This window comes from Branchiostoma lanceolatum, chromosome 9 (genome assembly GCF_035083965.1).
Source record: "Branchiostoma lanceolatum isolate klBraLanc5 chromosome 9, klBraLanc5.hap2, whole genome shotgun sequence".
NCBI lineage: Eukaryota > Metazoa > Chordata > Leptocardii > Amphioxiformes > Branchiostomatidae > Branchiostoma > Branchiostoma lanceolatum.
The window spans coordinates 11,989,331-12,005,712 of record NC_089730.1 but is presented as its reverse complement, the minus strand read 5'-3'; the positions used below and the strand labels follow the sequence as shown (position 1 = coordinate 12,005,712).

The window sequence follows — 16,382 nt, the reverse complement described above, 5'->3', positions numbered from 1 at the left end:
ACATGTTTATTCCAATGAAATCTTGGCACTGCAGATGCCATGCTTAGTTCATATCAGTTTCCAACATTCTCGGCGGTGGTCATACTCCCCCAAAGTGTATCCAAGGGCACCATCATTACTGGAATTAGGCCAAATATTTAATTTTCGGCCCCCGTGCGTGGAGGGCGGGCACTCGTCTTAGGCCAGATTCGAAAACGGCTGAACCTTGGCTAGTTGGCACAGTCATTGGTAGGTCTGAAAATAGAGATTGAACATTGCTGTATGGAGAAGGGTGCCTGCCGTGCCACATACCAGATTCTTGCCACAAGCATCAGACCGTCCAAAGTGAGTGATTATGACCAGATCTGAAAAGACTTGTTTTGGGGACCAATTGAGGATGACCGATAACCTGATTTTCAGTATGTCAAGGTCACCAGTTCATTTTCCGATTGTGGTTCAACGACCAGGTACCAACGCACCCCCTGCCAACGGGAAGTTCTTCTCTGACAGGTCTCATTTTTTCTCACAGTTAAGTCAAATTTTGCTCAGGCAGACTTGGACAGCTGAAGATTCGAACTTTCAGTTAGCACTTCTATCATGGTCTTCTATCATGGGCCATGCTTCTATAGTGGAACATTGTGATTGTTTTCAACAGAAACAAATTACGCACTCTATGGCATATGTTAGGAAAAAGACTTTTGAATCTTTTTTTCATAGATAGTCCAAGTATCGACTGATCTGACAAAGTTGCAACTTACTGCATCTCATTATGGAACGTTGGTAGCAATATTTCATTGTGTTACAGGGGTGTCGCAAGTTTCATCAATGTTTTGGAATATTATCAGAGCAGATTTAGTTGCTTTTACCCAATATGTACGTGATAAGTTGAACTGCATACCGATTATATGAGGTTTATCACTCTCATCCTATATATTACGTAATAATTATGAATTTCGCCTCTGTCCCTCAGTGAAAGCGTAATGGTACAACCCAACTAGACTGACTGTGACCTTTGCAGAGGGAACCCGTCGAGTAGGCGACCCCTGAAACCGATTTCTAGCTAACATTTCGACAAGAACTGTCAATTGGACATAGATTAATGTGGTGTAGAGTCCTAGCCCGACAATTTACGTTCTGTAGAAAGTTGTTATGCGTCCCTGTTTCGCGTAGAATATTTGTCACTGAACAGTTTGTCATCCCTTTCCGTGAAGTGGGTGTGTCCACAAGTAAAATGGCGGCTAACTTTGAGCTGGTTTGCTCCGCGAAGGCAAACGGAGTCATCCCTGTCGACAAATATCGCTCCAACGCGACAGGACTCACTGTGTGCATAGCTCAAGTTGAGGGGCCACTCGTAAAAGGATATTTCTGCCTTGGTGAGGATTTGGTTTGCATGCATTGTTGTGATACTGGTGTGGGGAGGGGGGCGGCATGGTCAGATATGACATGCAGTTTCCCTGGAAACGTCTTTGTGTATCAAGTTAGGGACTAGCAATGCAAATTTAGCTATCTTCTTACCCAGAAAAGTGCAGGTAGCTGAGCTTTGATTGCAAATACGTCCGTTTGCAAGAATAGGTCTTGTTATTATATTTAAAGGACACAAATATTTACCATGATGTTCTTCTGAAACGAACTACCTTCAGGATACCTTGAGGATTCTTCTGTGAAGTAGGCCAGGCCTGTGTTTTCACCCTCATCTCATCTCCATCAACTAGTTTTATTTATAAAGACAATTCAAATTCTACAACTGGATAAAATGATTTTTTTCGGAGATCTACTTAGTTGGAAAATTGTTCACGTCAAGCTATTGATCTTGGTTCCGCCAGGTGACATGGATTCCTGATATTGTTATGTTTGCAGCTTTGCGTGTGAATATGTCTGATGACGATGCCATTCTTTGTGATTGCAAAATCCTATGTTATTATGCCAGAGCCTATATCATAAGCTCTTGATTAATGCATTGAATAGCTTGTTTTGCAGCCACAACCACCTAATTGTTGCAAACGAAAGGTTCTTTTTAGTTGCTGGCAGTGTCTACACAGTCCATCTACATTGGGGCATACTGTCATCCCACCACTGAAACCAGCCCAAGGAGGCACCCGGGGGAGCCATACTCTCAAATGTCAAACAATCAACGTTAGAACAAATACATACAAATATTCATTCTTCCCCCACACCATCCCCCAGTGGAATGCCCTGCCTGGCGGTAGTGACGGCTCCCACCATTGAGTCGTACCGTGCCAGGCTGGAGGCCTGCCCGCCTTAGCCTGGGACCTCCCCCCCTTCCCCTACTTTGCCCCTCACGGGGTCATCTGGGGGAACACCATGATGATGATGATGTATATGCATAATTGATTATTGATACCACATTTTGATTGTAGATCTTTTCATTATTATGTGATCCCATGTTTGGACTTCACTAGATGAATTTCCTTAGATTGAGGAACACATCTAGTTCTAATATTGACAAAGAAATGACATTGAAGGTTGTAGAGTTATTTGTCTAAAAGGAAATCTTGAAGAACAAAACATCTATTGAATAATTTCAGCTACGGAGGCCCATGATGATGATGGCTTGCCTCACACGCTGGAACATCTGGTCTTCATGGGAAGTGAGGACTATCCATACAAGGTAAACAAAATTCACACTGATCAACTTTAAAGTTAATATGAGCTATCTATGACCATGGCTTTACATTTTGGCTTGCAGTACCAAAACTCTACCAGATATTGTTGTAAAACTAAAGGTCACTGCGCTTTAGATATGTCATATTTCATAGTTTGCTAGTCTTAATTTCAATGTAATTCGATTAATGAGTCTTAGTTGTCTACCTCTAGGGAGTGTTGGATCTGTTGGCCAACAGGTGCCTGGCTCAGGGTACCAATGCCTGGACAGACACGGACCACACGGCCTACACCGTAACTACTGCAGGAAGTCAGGGCTTCCTCAACCTGCTGCCCATCTACCTGGATCATGTGCTGTACCCAACACTTACGGTAGGGGGTGCTGATGTGTTTAGATCTCTCTGTCACATGTGTAATACTGTAATTCACTTTATCTTCACGGTAGCAAAACTTCACGGTGTAAGGATAACGGACATTTTCACTGAACTTTACTTTCAGGTAACGGATGTGTGAAGGAATCATAAATAATTACAACAGGTTTTTCACAGTGATGATAAGTTCACGATACAGAGCTGACTGTGAAAACAGCGAACATAAAGTTACAGTGAAAGAAACAAGAATTACAGTACATGCACAGTCAAACCTGTTCAAGTGACCGCCTGTACATAAGGACCACCTGGCCAATGTGACCTCTTTTTGGTGGTCCCTCTGATAATTTTTTCTCATTGACACAAGCATTAAGAATCCTGTCTGTAGTTACCACCACAAATTTTGTTGGTCCCCAGAGTGGTCTTCCTGGGCAGTTTTGATTGTAGCTGTTTCAGTCTACTCTGTGATTTGTAAAGTGGGCTCACGCATCTGAACATTAATGGTGATTATAGCATAAATCAGTAGGCTTTGATAAACATAATTCCACCCAACACACTGATAAGATTACGGGTATATGCCAGTATGCAATGACGTAAACTTATCATCTTCTTACATAGTTTGTACTTACTAAAGTAACTGTCAGTACAGAAATAGTATATTACACCATGACGATGAATAAATAGATGCGGTTTGCTGTTGATGCAATACAAACAAAGTAAACAACCTTGTTGGTTGCAGGACTCAGCGTACATCACGGAGGTTCACCATGTGAATGGAGAGGGTGAGGATGCAGGTGTGGTGTACTGTGAGATGCAGGCACGTGAGAACACCGGTGAGAGTAGGACCTACCTGGAGATGCTCAGGAGCATGTACCCAGGACACTGTGGGTACAAGGTTAGACAACTTTGAAAGTTCTCCAACAGTTATATGTACAAAATCTGGAGAAGGTCAGCCAATTCAAATAGCAAGAAGTGAAAGAAAGCAGCAAAAAGGGTTTTGGTCTTAGTGAATTTATTGTTTGCTTTCCGAACTTAAGATTTCATTCCCAGTAAAGTAGAAACAGCAACTGTGCATAGGAGATCAAGCCACATACTGCTAGTGCACACAAGTTGTTGTGGATTAGATTCTGATAGTTGATTACTAATGCCGCCATTGCTTCTGTTTTTTTCATCAGTCTGAGACTGGAGGAATGTTGGAGAACCTCAGGACCAGCACCTCACACAAAAAGGTATGTCGTTGAAGAGGTTCATCAGTCACGTATAATCACAGTTACAAGAATATTCTTCGAAGATAGGAGGTTAGTATTTTGCTACTTTTTATCAAGTCACTGTTCGAAGAATATTCTTGTAACCAAAAAGGTATGTGTTATCGGAGTTTCAGATTTTGTCTCCAGGTTGCATTTTTGAAAACAGGCCAGTTTGAAAATACTACTAGTACAATGCTTGTATGTAATTGTTCATATCATCAAGACAAACAGTGTCGTAGTTAAAATGACTACACAGTTATGGGTTCAGTAACTTCCTTTAATTCTTTAATATAAGATGTCCATTCTATGTTTGAATCTCTTCCTTGCAGGTTGTTGACTACCATAAGAGTTTCTACCGCCCAGAGAACCTGTACCTGGTCATCACAGGACAGGTGAAGGCATCTGATGTCTTCCAGGTGCTGGAACCATTCGAGAAGAAAATCCTGTCCAAGGTATAAAGTACAGCATTATTCTGCACTCTTAAACAGTAAAATCTACAGGATTATATACTTGAGCATATCAATATTGGTTGAACTTGAACTAAACAGACATGGGAAACATATGCTAATGTCAAATACAGTTTTTGTGCGGTAAATAAATAAACAAAGAAACAAGTAAACAAAGTACTGACTGTTGCAAACCTAGCTGAGGACTCTCCAATCCAATCCAATCCAGTCCACAATCACATGAATTCTTTAGTTGCAATACAACTGTTGCATGCAAGTGAAACAATTGATTGCACTTCTACAGCAATTTGACAGGTGGCATTGCTTATATGTACCATACAAACACTGCTAGAATATAAGCTGTTCTGTTCTTTCCTTTCCTTACATGTAGTTCTGTTCTTTCAAGCAATGCTATAATCCACAGCTGATAGTTAATTGTACCAATGTACTTCAGATAGATATCTCAACATTGAACCAACCTAACTGGGAATGTTCCTGTAGGGTTCCCTCCCTCCCTACAAGCGCCCCTGGCAGAACCCCATCCCTCCCCTGCCTGCCTCTGTCACCCACACCGTGCAGTACCCTAGTGATGACGAGGCCAACGGGATGGTTCGGATGGCCTGGAGGGGACCAAAATCTGATGTAAGTCTCCCCTATATCCATTGCAGTCATCAGATAGTCCTAACTTTATCCATAAAACATTCAACATGATGTCTGTTTTCTACTCATAGCATGTTGACTATGTTCACTTTGATTGTGAAGAAGCTGTAGTGTATTTAGAGTTAAACACCAGCTTCAATAATCTTCTGCTCCTTGCCATATAACCTGAAGACTTTAAGAAGGTGTCCTGTAGAAAGAATTTATAGTACCTGACTGTAGCCTAGGAAACCTGCTGTTTTAATGACTGTGTTGTGTATATCTGTGTCTGTAGGAGCTGTATGACATCCCAGCTATAGCCACCATGCTGGAGTACATGACAGACACGGCCATCGCACCGCTGCAGAGGGAACTGGTGGAGATTGAGGACCCTTACTGTAACAGGGTAGGCTGTTTACTTGTTTGTTTGTTTGTACTGCATACCTCTTGAAATTTGTGTAAGGTGAATGCATGCATGGTTAGTAAGTAAAAAAAGATTACTACGGATGATGGCACCCAGTAGTAAGTTATCACCTGTTATCAATTTAAAAAAAAAATCTTGTAGCCTGTAGCCATTGTGAGATTTCTGTTTCATTTCTTTCAATTTCCAGTGCTGAATTGTTGGTTATTCTTCTCTCAGGTGTCCCACAGTCTGATAGAGAATGCAGAATGCTGCGTGTACTTACACCTTAGTAACGTACCCAGCGCCAAACTCAGGGTCCTCAAGGACAAGTAAGCTGTGTTCATTTGTTTTGTGTTTAAATGTGTTCCTTATAATGTCATTGAAAACAAATCAGGGTGATTTGTAAAATTAGTTGTAGTTTACTGTGAATGAATGCAAAACAACTACATGAATACATCTGCACAGTGGAGTATCATGGAAAATGTGGCTCAAATAAAGTCAAAATTTTTCAAGCTGTAATACCTTCACACCCAAAAGACAGTCTCTGCTGTATAGCATAGCAACAAACTTCATTTCTAAAAAAAAATCTTAAAAAACTATGTTACAGCTGTATACAACATTGTCAGTTTTTGATCCCACTAGCTGACAAGTTCAGCACCAAGGCCAAAGCTAGCTTCGCAAGTGAAAATGTCAGTAATACACATCATGTTGTTACATGTTGTGATGTATATCCCTTAATGATAATCCTATACCAATGTAGACATCAATGTTATTGTATTACAGAGTCTTGTCAGTGCTGAAAGGCATAGCAGATGGCACTGAGAAGTTGGACATGGAGCGGATGGGTACTGTTGTACACAGGCAGATTCTACAGGCCTTAAACCATGTATGTACATTGTGCTTTACTGCACTAACTATCCTTTCACATCCTCCTCCTTTACTACAGAGCTTGTAGTGTGTTACAAATGTTTGTTGATATTGAGTGAAACATAGTGTATACATTGATCTAGATTGCTGAAGTCACTCATTCTGGACCAAAAACAAAATCTAAGCTAATATTTGTTACACAGTAAGGGTATATGACTCATTTCAAATAGGTGATCCTAAATTTCCTGTTTTAGTTTTTACAAGCGTTTTCTATTGGATAAACTGTTCAGACCTTTACCAAATACAGTTGATGCTGGGGAAGCTTGTCTAGGTATTGCTGACTGTTTAGTGGTCAATGTCATGAGTTTTCTGAATTTCCAGATGATACAGATGTTTATCTGTTGAAACTGACATACTTCTGTTTCATATTTATAGATAGAGGACCAACCCCATGACACAGTGGCTTTCCACTGTATCGGAGACTTCCTGTATGGGACCAGCAATGAACAGGTTAGCATCACATCTTCTTTTGCTCTTTGTTCTATATTGGTACTGATGAGCAGTCACTGTGTACCTGTCATTTCTAAGACCTTGGTTCCAGAATATTGGGATTCTTAGTTGTCAGATTGACTGAGTTAATGATACCTTTCCAGTCACTGCAGTGTTAAATGGTTATTTTAAAAAATGGTCTATTTGATTATTTATTCATGTTTTATATTCGTACATGCTGTCTTCACATCTGTTATGTTCACTACAGCATGAGGTAAAAGTGTGGTTTCCTCCATATGAAAGTGATTCTAACACCATGTTTTTGTCCGTAGATGACTGAACGGCTAAACAACATCAACTACTACCGCAGGCTGGCCAAGGAACCACTGGAGTTCTGGACAAACCTGCTGAAGAAATATTTCACTCAGGCTTCACTTGTTACTGTAAGTCATTTTGTATAAGTTGCACCAGCATCTTCAGGTTTAGTTAAAGCTGTTCCTTTACCTGATGTTGTTTCAAGACATTGTTTCCATAAAAGGATACAAAAAAGCTTTTCTTTTTGCTGTGTGTACAGATCATAGGAGAGCCCAGCACGGACATGAGGGATGACATGGCCGAGGAGGAGAAGCAGAGAATAGAGACACAGAGGGAAGAACTTGGGGAGACGGGACTCCGTAAGGTGGAGAAAATGCTGGACAAGGCTACAGAGGACAATGAGGTCTGGAACCAGATGTAATAGTTTTGTAAAAAAATCCTTTATCAGTTTCTGGGTAATAATGATTAAAACGTTTTATTTTTATTTTGAGTCAATGTGTATTCGTGATGCTTGTATCTTTACACATGATGATTGGTAGTGAAGCCAGTCACACAGTATTGTAATTTCAGAAATACCAAAATGTACTTGTGCATAGACTACAACATGCTGTATTTGTTGAAAATGTCTTAAAAGCCTTTTGTATCACTTCAAGTGTGTCATTTAGATACAGGTATCTTTGTATAACTCAATATGCAAAACACCAGTCCTGCAACATGTTCTGGTGCAGCATATAAATGATACTTAATATTCTTTCTTTCTTTAGAAAGAGGCTCCTACAGAGATGTTGAGTAGCCTGGATGTGCCTGACACAGACACCATCCAGTTCCACCCCATTAAGACAGCCAGCACTCATGACAAGAACGCCATGAACAGGATCCCCCAGTTCCCCCTGGACGGCCTCCCATTCACCTTCATGCTGGACCACATCCACACCAACTTTGTGCAGGTGGGAGAAAATCATCAGTCTTCATCGGTCATTTACAGTATTACTGTACTCTTAACTTTTTCTACTGATATTTTGTTAATTGATATAGAAGCATTTCAGCTAACTAATTATGCTACTGTTGAAAAATCTTATATACTATGAATTTGATAATAATATTAACTATCTGTTCTATTGTTTGGGATAATGGTTGTATAATATAATTGATATATGTCATCTCTTTAAGTATGATGTAAACTGTTTCTTCAGCTCTGTGCCCTTCTGGACAGCAGTAGGGTTCCCCAGGACCTAAGGCCGTACCTGTGTCTGTACATAGAGGTTATACTGGAGTCTCCTGTACTTAGGGACGGAGGTATGAACAGTTACAGGACCTGTGTCTTCTGTACATATAGAGGTTATACTGGAGTCTCCTGTACTTAGGGACGGAGGTATGAATACACTTACAGAGTTGGGACACTTAAGCAACACTGCAAGCTGCCAGAATTTCTACCTGCAGCTTTGAGAAGTTGAGTGCAAGAACACAAGCTTATATCAAAAGTATAAAAATAATTTTGGTAAACTAACTGGGAGGTAGTCCAGCAAAACATTTTTCAGATTAGGTACATATGCTACCCCAAGATAGAAGTTACAATGTTGGCCAAATATACATGTAGATAGGTAACTTTCAAGTAGGGATAGCTATATTGTGCTGTAAATGGTTAACTTGTGTTTGATTTCCCCCATTTTTGTATTGCCAGTGTTTGTCTCCCATGAGGATGTGATCCGTGAGCTGGCGGCTGACACCCTGACAGCTGAGTCCTCCCTGGGGGTGGGGGGAAACAGGTTTGCCTGCGGGCACTTCGCACAGGTCGTCACCCTGGCTCTCAAGGTGGGTTCCACTAACGAGTGTTGTAAGAGCTGACTCTACAAATGTACCACCTTTACCATGCATGCATTTATGAAGATGTATGAACAAGACATGTTTTCAGAACTGTGTACAATGGAAAGAGAGCATAGTATTGAAACAGAAAATTCATCCAGAGATAGTCACATCTATGTGACAAACTCTGAAGTCACTAACAGCCTAGGTTGACAGATGCTGTTTTTCTGCAATTTAAACTTAATTGTATGAACTTGTAGCGTTTTTTCCCCCTAATACTAGAGCTATTGAAATGCACACAGGAATGCTGAAACTTACCCCTACCTGCATGATTGTGTATAATCAAATCTAGTGAGTGGTGGTGTAAGAAATCATCTATCCTCTATACAGTTGGAGATGGAGAAATACACCAAAGGAGTGCAGTGGTTACGTGAGCTGCTGTTCCAGACACAGTTCACGGTGGATCGGCTGAAGATCATCGCCACCAAGATGGCCAACGATGTGGCCAGGCAGAAGAGGAGTGGAGCCAAAGTGGCCAGCACTATAATCAACGACATGAACTTCCAGTCAGGTCTGCATTATCATTGTATTTATTCTGTTGATCAGGGCTTGCAATGCTAATCATATTTGTTGATTGATTAAGAATTGTACATGATGTTTCTTGCATGAATGTAAGAAAAAGGGAGAGAAACAAAAATTATATGATTTAATAATTTACTGGTACAGGTATTTCTTGAGAGATGTTAAAATGCATCAGAGATTTGATTCAATTAAGGATGTTGTGTTTTGTTCTATTCTAAATTCATATTTCTTGAAGCAATCTATCTTTGTGATGTTGAATGGAAAAGGTATGTATATTTACCTTTTTTTTGTATATTTCTCTCATAAACAGAGAGTAACATCCATGCCTCTAACATGATGCGACAGCACAAGTTCTTGACTGAACTCCTGGAGAAACTGGAGGGGAAACCTGACAAGGTGACATGCAAATGTTACAACACAGAGTTGTGTCTCATCAGGGCTTTCTATACCTCTGTGCACTTGGAACCATACAACTTGAACACTCTTAAAGACCAAAGTTGGTTGTGATGTCCCATAATGATCACACAGACAAAAAAGTGCTTGTCAGCTGCTCAAGCCACTAGAACATGTTTTGACAATTTGATTTGAGTATTTGTATTTGCTGCAAAAGACGTAGAATTACTAAGATAACGATAGATCAAAAGTGTGGTGTTCTTAGGAGAAATTCCTTAGGAATAAGATATATTGACCAAAGAAAATTTATTGTTAATATTCCTAAATCTGTACTTTGCAGGTTCTAGAGAAGATGAACCAGTTACGAGCACTCCTGACAGACCCCGCCTCCCTCAAGGTCCACATGTCGGCTGACGTGCAGAAACTGGCAGGCGTGGGGTCGCCACGGCAACCCTGGGACAACTTCATCAGTAAAGAGCGTCTGAGTGAGAAGACCAGGTCTGTGTTCTGTTGTCACACATGTAGACAACTTCACTGCTTGTTCAGATTTCTTTTGGCATCTTTATGATATTACTACTTTTGTACTGAAAGCTAGTCTTTTAAGATAAGGACATTAGCTAGGTAAAAAACTAAGTGAAGGAGGGTAAACATTATGTAAATCCTAGTCACATAGTAGTCATTGAGGATCATTCTTAGAGTCAATAGTCTTTGGTAAAGTTTCATAGGCAGATTCAGAGTTGGGTTTTCAGGAGTTGCAGGGCTGCTTTTTCATACCAAAGTAGTAATCTTTTAAGGGTTTATCAGACTGTATATATAGGTGGCATTCTCTTTTGTTAAATCCCTGGATCACTACTTACTTAGTTGTCATTCTTGTAAACGTCTATGGAATATTTTCCACAGTACCAGTGAGTTACAGCACTCCTACAACCTGCTGAAGCCGCTGGACAAAGTTTCAGCCCTGGGGACCATCGTAGGTGTGGGTGCTGTGGAGTCATCCTTCCTGGTACAGACTGTGCCCGGTATCACCTCACACAGTCATCCTGATCTGGCAGCCATCCTAGTCTTCATAGAGTACCTCACTGCCTTAGAGGTGAGTCGGTGTATCTACTTTAAAGTCTACCTCTAGCTCTGACCATTGATAAAGCCACACGCAAGGTGAAACTAGTCTGAGTGTGGGCTCGAATAAAGCTCTAAATGGGAACTATGCTGCTACGGTGTCCTTTCTGAAGATGTGGCGTGAGTGTGTACGGTTGACTTGAGGTTGTCCACTACTACTTGCCTACTTTAAAATCTATCATTATTTTCATTTCAATTTATTTCTAGGTTTTTTTAAAGTTTGACTTGAACAATTGGTCAAATTTTCCTTAGTTTAAAACCAAACTGTTAGATCTGCAATTTAAATTATTCATAAACATGACTTAAGCACTGAAAAATGGGAAAAATCTGAAATCTTTTTTTTTGGCATGATATTTCTTAGACAATGGGTCAACCTTATTTTTGTCTCCTCATATTTTACACTGTGCAGTACAGTAAATGATGATTTGTCATCTAAAACAAATGTAGCTGTAAGAATGATGTCCTTTCCTTTCTCAAACATACAAGTATGGTTACGCCAAAAAGCAATTTCAAGTAGCATCCACTACTTTTCGTCATGCTTTTTGGCGTATCTTATTACCTGGATGGTTGTTAGGATAACTGCTGTTAAACTTGAAATAATTCTCCCTGTCTCTCATCAGGGACCAATGTGGAGGCAGATCAGGGGCCTTGGCCTGTCGTACCACTACAGTATCAAGGTGACCCCCTCCCAGGGCCTCATGTCCTTCATCCTGTACAAGTCAGCTCAGCTGGTCCAGGCGTACAAAGTGGGCAAGGATATAGTGGTACGTGTGTACTCATTGTGGTATTTTAATATCAGCTCGTGTATTTGCCATCCCTATGTGTTGATTTTTATCATGGCTACTTCTTAAACTAGTGAGAATTGGTAACAGTTTTTGGTATACTGTTACTAATGTTAGTTAGAGTGGTCTGTTTTTAACAATGATTTAGGGTAACTGTATTTTTTGTTAAATGCACAAGTTGATCACAGTATCACAACAGCCCTAAAGTAATATAAAGGGTAGTGATATTAAAAGCACATGTAATCTTTTTGACCCTATATCTGGTGGAATATGATGTGTTCTGTACATACCTAGCATAAACTCACAGTTTGAAAAAGAAGACAAAATAACAATTATATATAGATTTGTGTCCTTACTATATGTGTTTACAGGACGAGTACTTAGATGGGAGCTCAGACTTCGAGCCAGTGCAGGTAGAGGCTGCCATCAGCAGTGTTCTGTCCTCCATCATCGAGCGTGAGGAGAGTGTTGGAGACACGTCCATGCAGTCTCTTCTGTCCTACTTCAGAGGAGTCGGCTCCAGCTACAACAGGTTAGAATCCACTCCTCCATTCTGTACACCTGTCTTAGTGTGAGGTCATGTTCATTCTAGTTGGTTTCAGGCCTAAGTGTTCCTTTCATTGGATTTTGCATTTCCAACTTTATCAGGAACAAAAACTGTATTGTATGTAATGAATAATGTAAATCCTGACCATATTGCTCAAAGTATGTTGATGAAGAAGAGTACAGATTTTGAAACCAAGATTGCAGGTAGAGCTAAGAAAACAAGGATGCTGTTTATGCTTATCAAATAGCAAAGTCTTAGAGTTGATGTATCATATGAATACTGCCACAGAAGGTTCTCAATCCTGCTGTGTGGTCTAACTGTTATCAATTTTGATTCTAGGGACCTCCTTGCTAAGATCTCCAAGGTGACAGTCCCCGACCTGAAGCGTGTGGGTGCTGAGTACTTCACTCCGCTGTTTGACCCCAGTAAGGCCAGAGTGTCCATCTGCTGTAACCCCTCCAAGGTGGAGGAGACCAAGGCTGGCTTCGAGGAGTAAGTACAATGTACTCATTGGTTTTAAAGGCATATTCTTGCGGAAAGCCTTTCAATCTGTTCAGACATTGGATTATGTGCACAACCTGAGGTCAGTGGCGAGTTCTGCAAAGTCTTGCATTTCTTTTGTTTTAAGTTAACATAACCATTTAGGCACATTGACATATTTTACAATTGAAAAATAAAGGTTGACCAAAATTACAGTATTGACTGAAAGATAAACACAAAATGTCCCAATCCAAAATTGCCTTGCCCTGTGAGTTTGCCTTCTATAAAACTCTGATTGTGTACAATGTGTTTTTTTCAGACTGGGGCGAAACCTTGTGGTCATGGAGTCTTTGGAAGAGGCCTATAAAGATGAAGACTAGCGGCCTGGACACAATATGATGCTGCTTTGAGGAGATAAAAGAGTGATGACAAGATATATTTAAATGGTCTGCTCAGGACAAGTATCTGATAGTAGATGTACCAATGAGAGGAAGTGACATTTATGAAATTGACTAATGAAATTACTGTCTATTGATTGTAGTAAAACTGAACTTTAATTTCAGACACAGAGGGATTATATAGTTTCATGAAGGAAGGTTGAGGAAGACTTTAGTAGATTGTTGATGTTGGTGTTTTGTGAATTAATGCACTTCAAGACATATTTGTCTTTGACAGCAACTTAGTGGGGTGAACATAATGATTAATTAATAAGTGGTATTGCTTGCAAGACAGTCTAACTGCTTTAAAAAGATATTGTTCTTTTTCCTGCAAGTACATTGATGTTTCGCCCATATAGCATATTTCATGGAATACAAAATAACTAGCTGCTAATGCAAATATCCAAGATGATTCCATTATCATTACAAGAATATGGCAGTGTCTAACTTACATACATGCACTTTGTACTCAGGTAAAAGAATGTCTGTTTTGCTGGTGTTCATGCAACTGATAAACCTTTACTCTAAGTGTATACAGGTATTTGTGATGATATATGTGGTTGCCTTATGCTCAAATGCTTGCACTCAATTAGCTAAAAGCTATATTAAAGTGTTATAGCTTTAAATATGACAAACATACAAGTCCCTACTAAGTACAAAAGGGATAAACTTCATGTACTTTTACAGTCAATCACTGGTCTTGGTAAATGTTGTATCATTGATATCTTGTTTTGCACATGGTGAAGTATGTACATATTTCATCTGCCGACCCGTACATCTAGCAATAGCTTGTATTCGATTACTGTTCAAATAAGAGAATGATAACTTATCACCTGGTATAACCTGTATATCAACATTCTTGGTGAATTCAGTGCCTGTATTTGTGATGACAAAATGAACTTGTTTTTGCTTCACCTAAAGAATGTACTAATCCGTATTGTAACATTTACACTGCAGCTCAAAGACATTTTGGTTGAAATGGTAACAGTTCCATTCACCTCAGATCAGCATAAACTAACTATTTTGATTAATTTGATTGCAGGAAAGCCATAACTAATTGTAGCATTCCACATTTGCCACCACAGATAGATTGATAGAAACACAGATTTGATTCACTAAATGAACTTAATCATTTCCAAACTATGATTTGTTACATGTACATGGTGCATTGTAGTTTGGCTAGTAGCCTTACATGTATTGTTATATAATCACATGTCACTGCTGTAGCAGGTGTTAGTATTGAGGTGAAAGTTGAAGTGTTATCACTATCAAGTTTTTGAGTAAGTTTATAAACATCAGGCGGTTAGAGACATACATTCTGCTAGTTGTTGTCAGGAACATATGCAAAATATATGGTTGTTTTCTGAAAGAGAGAAGACTTACAAAAGGTAATAAAGAAAGCCGGTGTGAAGGTGGCTGGTGAACAGAACAGTCCAGTTTCATTTAAGATATATGAATCGCTTCCACAATGCCTATCTCTTCACCTATCTAGATTTTGACAATAACGCCTCTGCAGTTTCAGTTTCCCAAACCTACACCACTTCTTCCTTATATCACAAGCTGCCACCAAAAATCAAGACCACAGCACCTTCAGGTCAAAAGGTAACATAAGTTCTGCTGCAGTACCAAGGTAATATACCAGGGGCTCCAAAATTGACCTTGACTTTTGTCTTCCCAACACCTACCCACATGCCAAATATCGTAATCCATCCAGGTTCTTGAGTTATGCTGACTACAAAAATGCGGATACACACACAGACAGACAGACACACACACACACACACACACATATACATATACAAACCCCAAAATATATATCCATTTTTCATCGAGATAATGAATGGCAACAACAGCCATTTAGAAAACTCAAATTCCATGACTAATATTTACCTGTAAACCTATACTGGATATAGATATGCCTAATTCTGAATGGTTCAAAAGCGCCGACTAGTAAACAAAAATATTGGTGCAGAAAAACGTCCCTCAAGATGCTGCAATAACTACATAAACCGCTAGCCGTCCTCATTGCCACGCGGAGTTATCATCCGTACAACCCATGTATTAAATACATACCTTAGAATTACACATGAAATAGGCAATAACGCACACCCCTCCCTGGTTCTGAACACAATCCACACCTGCCCCTGGTGCTGAAAAAACATCCACACACAGGTAAACACCCCTGTCCCCGGTGCTGAACACCATCCACACAATAACACACCTGTATCTGGTGCTGAACACTATCCACACACAGGTTCCATTTTCTGATACTCACGGCAGCCGAACTGGCAGTTGGCAGGACAGTAGCGCACGTGCCATTCTCTTTGGTAGTCGCAGTCCCCGGAAACTTCTCCCGTGACCCAGTAGGCACACTCATCAAATCCGTAATCGTGCCAGATCAGATATTTAACCCATATACACTGTGTCATTGATATGGAGACCCTTTTTAAGTTCATATGAATTTTGACTTTGGAAATTTTAAGATGACCGAAAATCAGTACCATGAGATAACAATCAAGTAGCTATCAAGTAGCTATTCCTTACCACACTGAGTCTGAAGATAGCAAGTTTTCCCAATTGCAATTCCAGACACGTACGCTGTAATCTCAAAGAAACTAGAAAAATGTGAAAACCCTTTATGAGCCTTTGCGTTTCGTCAGTGGTGAATCTTAAAAAAATTGCCATTCATAATGACGCTATCAAAGGTTAAGGACACAATCTTACCCTAATGAATAGGAGAATTTTTCGTGTTGTTTTATTATAATCGTTTTCATTCTCGAGAATGTCCTATAGGTCAGGTTAGGTAAAGGGGGTCCAAAATGAACCCATCTCCTGGATATTAAGTTCCCAGGTTAGGAAGCTATCGATCT

The 16,382-nt window shown here is 39.9% G+C and overlaps 1 protein-coding gene across 1 annotated transcript; it reads left to right on the top strand.

Annotated features, from left to right (window-relative positions):
• Positions 1-999: 999 nt before the first annotated feature.
• Positions 1,000-14,943, top strand: LOC136441589 (uncharacterized protein C05D11.1-like). The gene is made up of 24 exons (XM_066437962.1): positions 1,000-1,352; positions 2,526-2,608; positions 2,815-2,973; positions 3,709-3,864; positions 4,145-4,198; positions 4,546-4,668; positions 5,164-5,304; positions 5,594-5,704; positions 5,939-6,030; positions 6,485-6,587; positions 7,004-7,078; positions 7,390-7,500; positions 7,632-7,775; positions 8,137-8,319; positions 8,566-8,668; positions 9,054-9,184; positions 9,566-9,746; positions 10,068-10,153; positions 10,491-10,648; positions 11,051-11,240; positions 11,887-12,030; positions 12,420-12,580; positions 12,935-13,087; positions 13,395-14,943. The coding sequence occupies exons 1-24, from the start codon at positions 1,079-1,081 to the stop codon at positions 13,453-13,455; spliced, it is 3,177 nt and encodes a 1,058-aa protein (XP_066294059.1). The 5' UTR covers positions 1,000-1,078; the 3' UTR covers positions 13,456-14,943.
• The last annotated feature ends 1,439 nt before the right edge of the window (positions 14,944-16,382 follow it).

What these genes read in the sequence shown, in the direction of transcription:
- LOC136441589 (XM_066437962.1), top strand. Translation starts at nt 1,079, where the DNA reads ATGTGGTGTAGAGTCCTAGCCCGACAATTTACGTTCTGTAGAAAGTTG. An exon ending in CTCAGGGTCCTCAAGGACAA is followed by an intron (nt 6,031 to 6,484) that starts GTAAGCTGTGTT and finishes ATTGTATTACAG; the next exon opens with AGTCTTGTCAGTGCTGAAAG. An exon ending in AAGTGGGCAAGGATATAGTG is followed by an intron (nt 12,031 to 12,419) that starts GTACGTGTGTAC and finishes ATGTGTTTACAG; the next exon opens with GACGAGTACTTAGATGGGAG.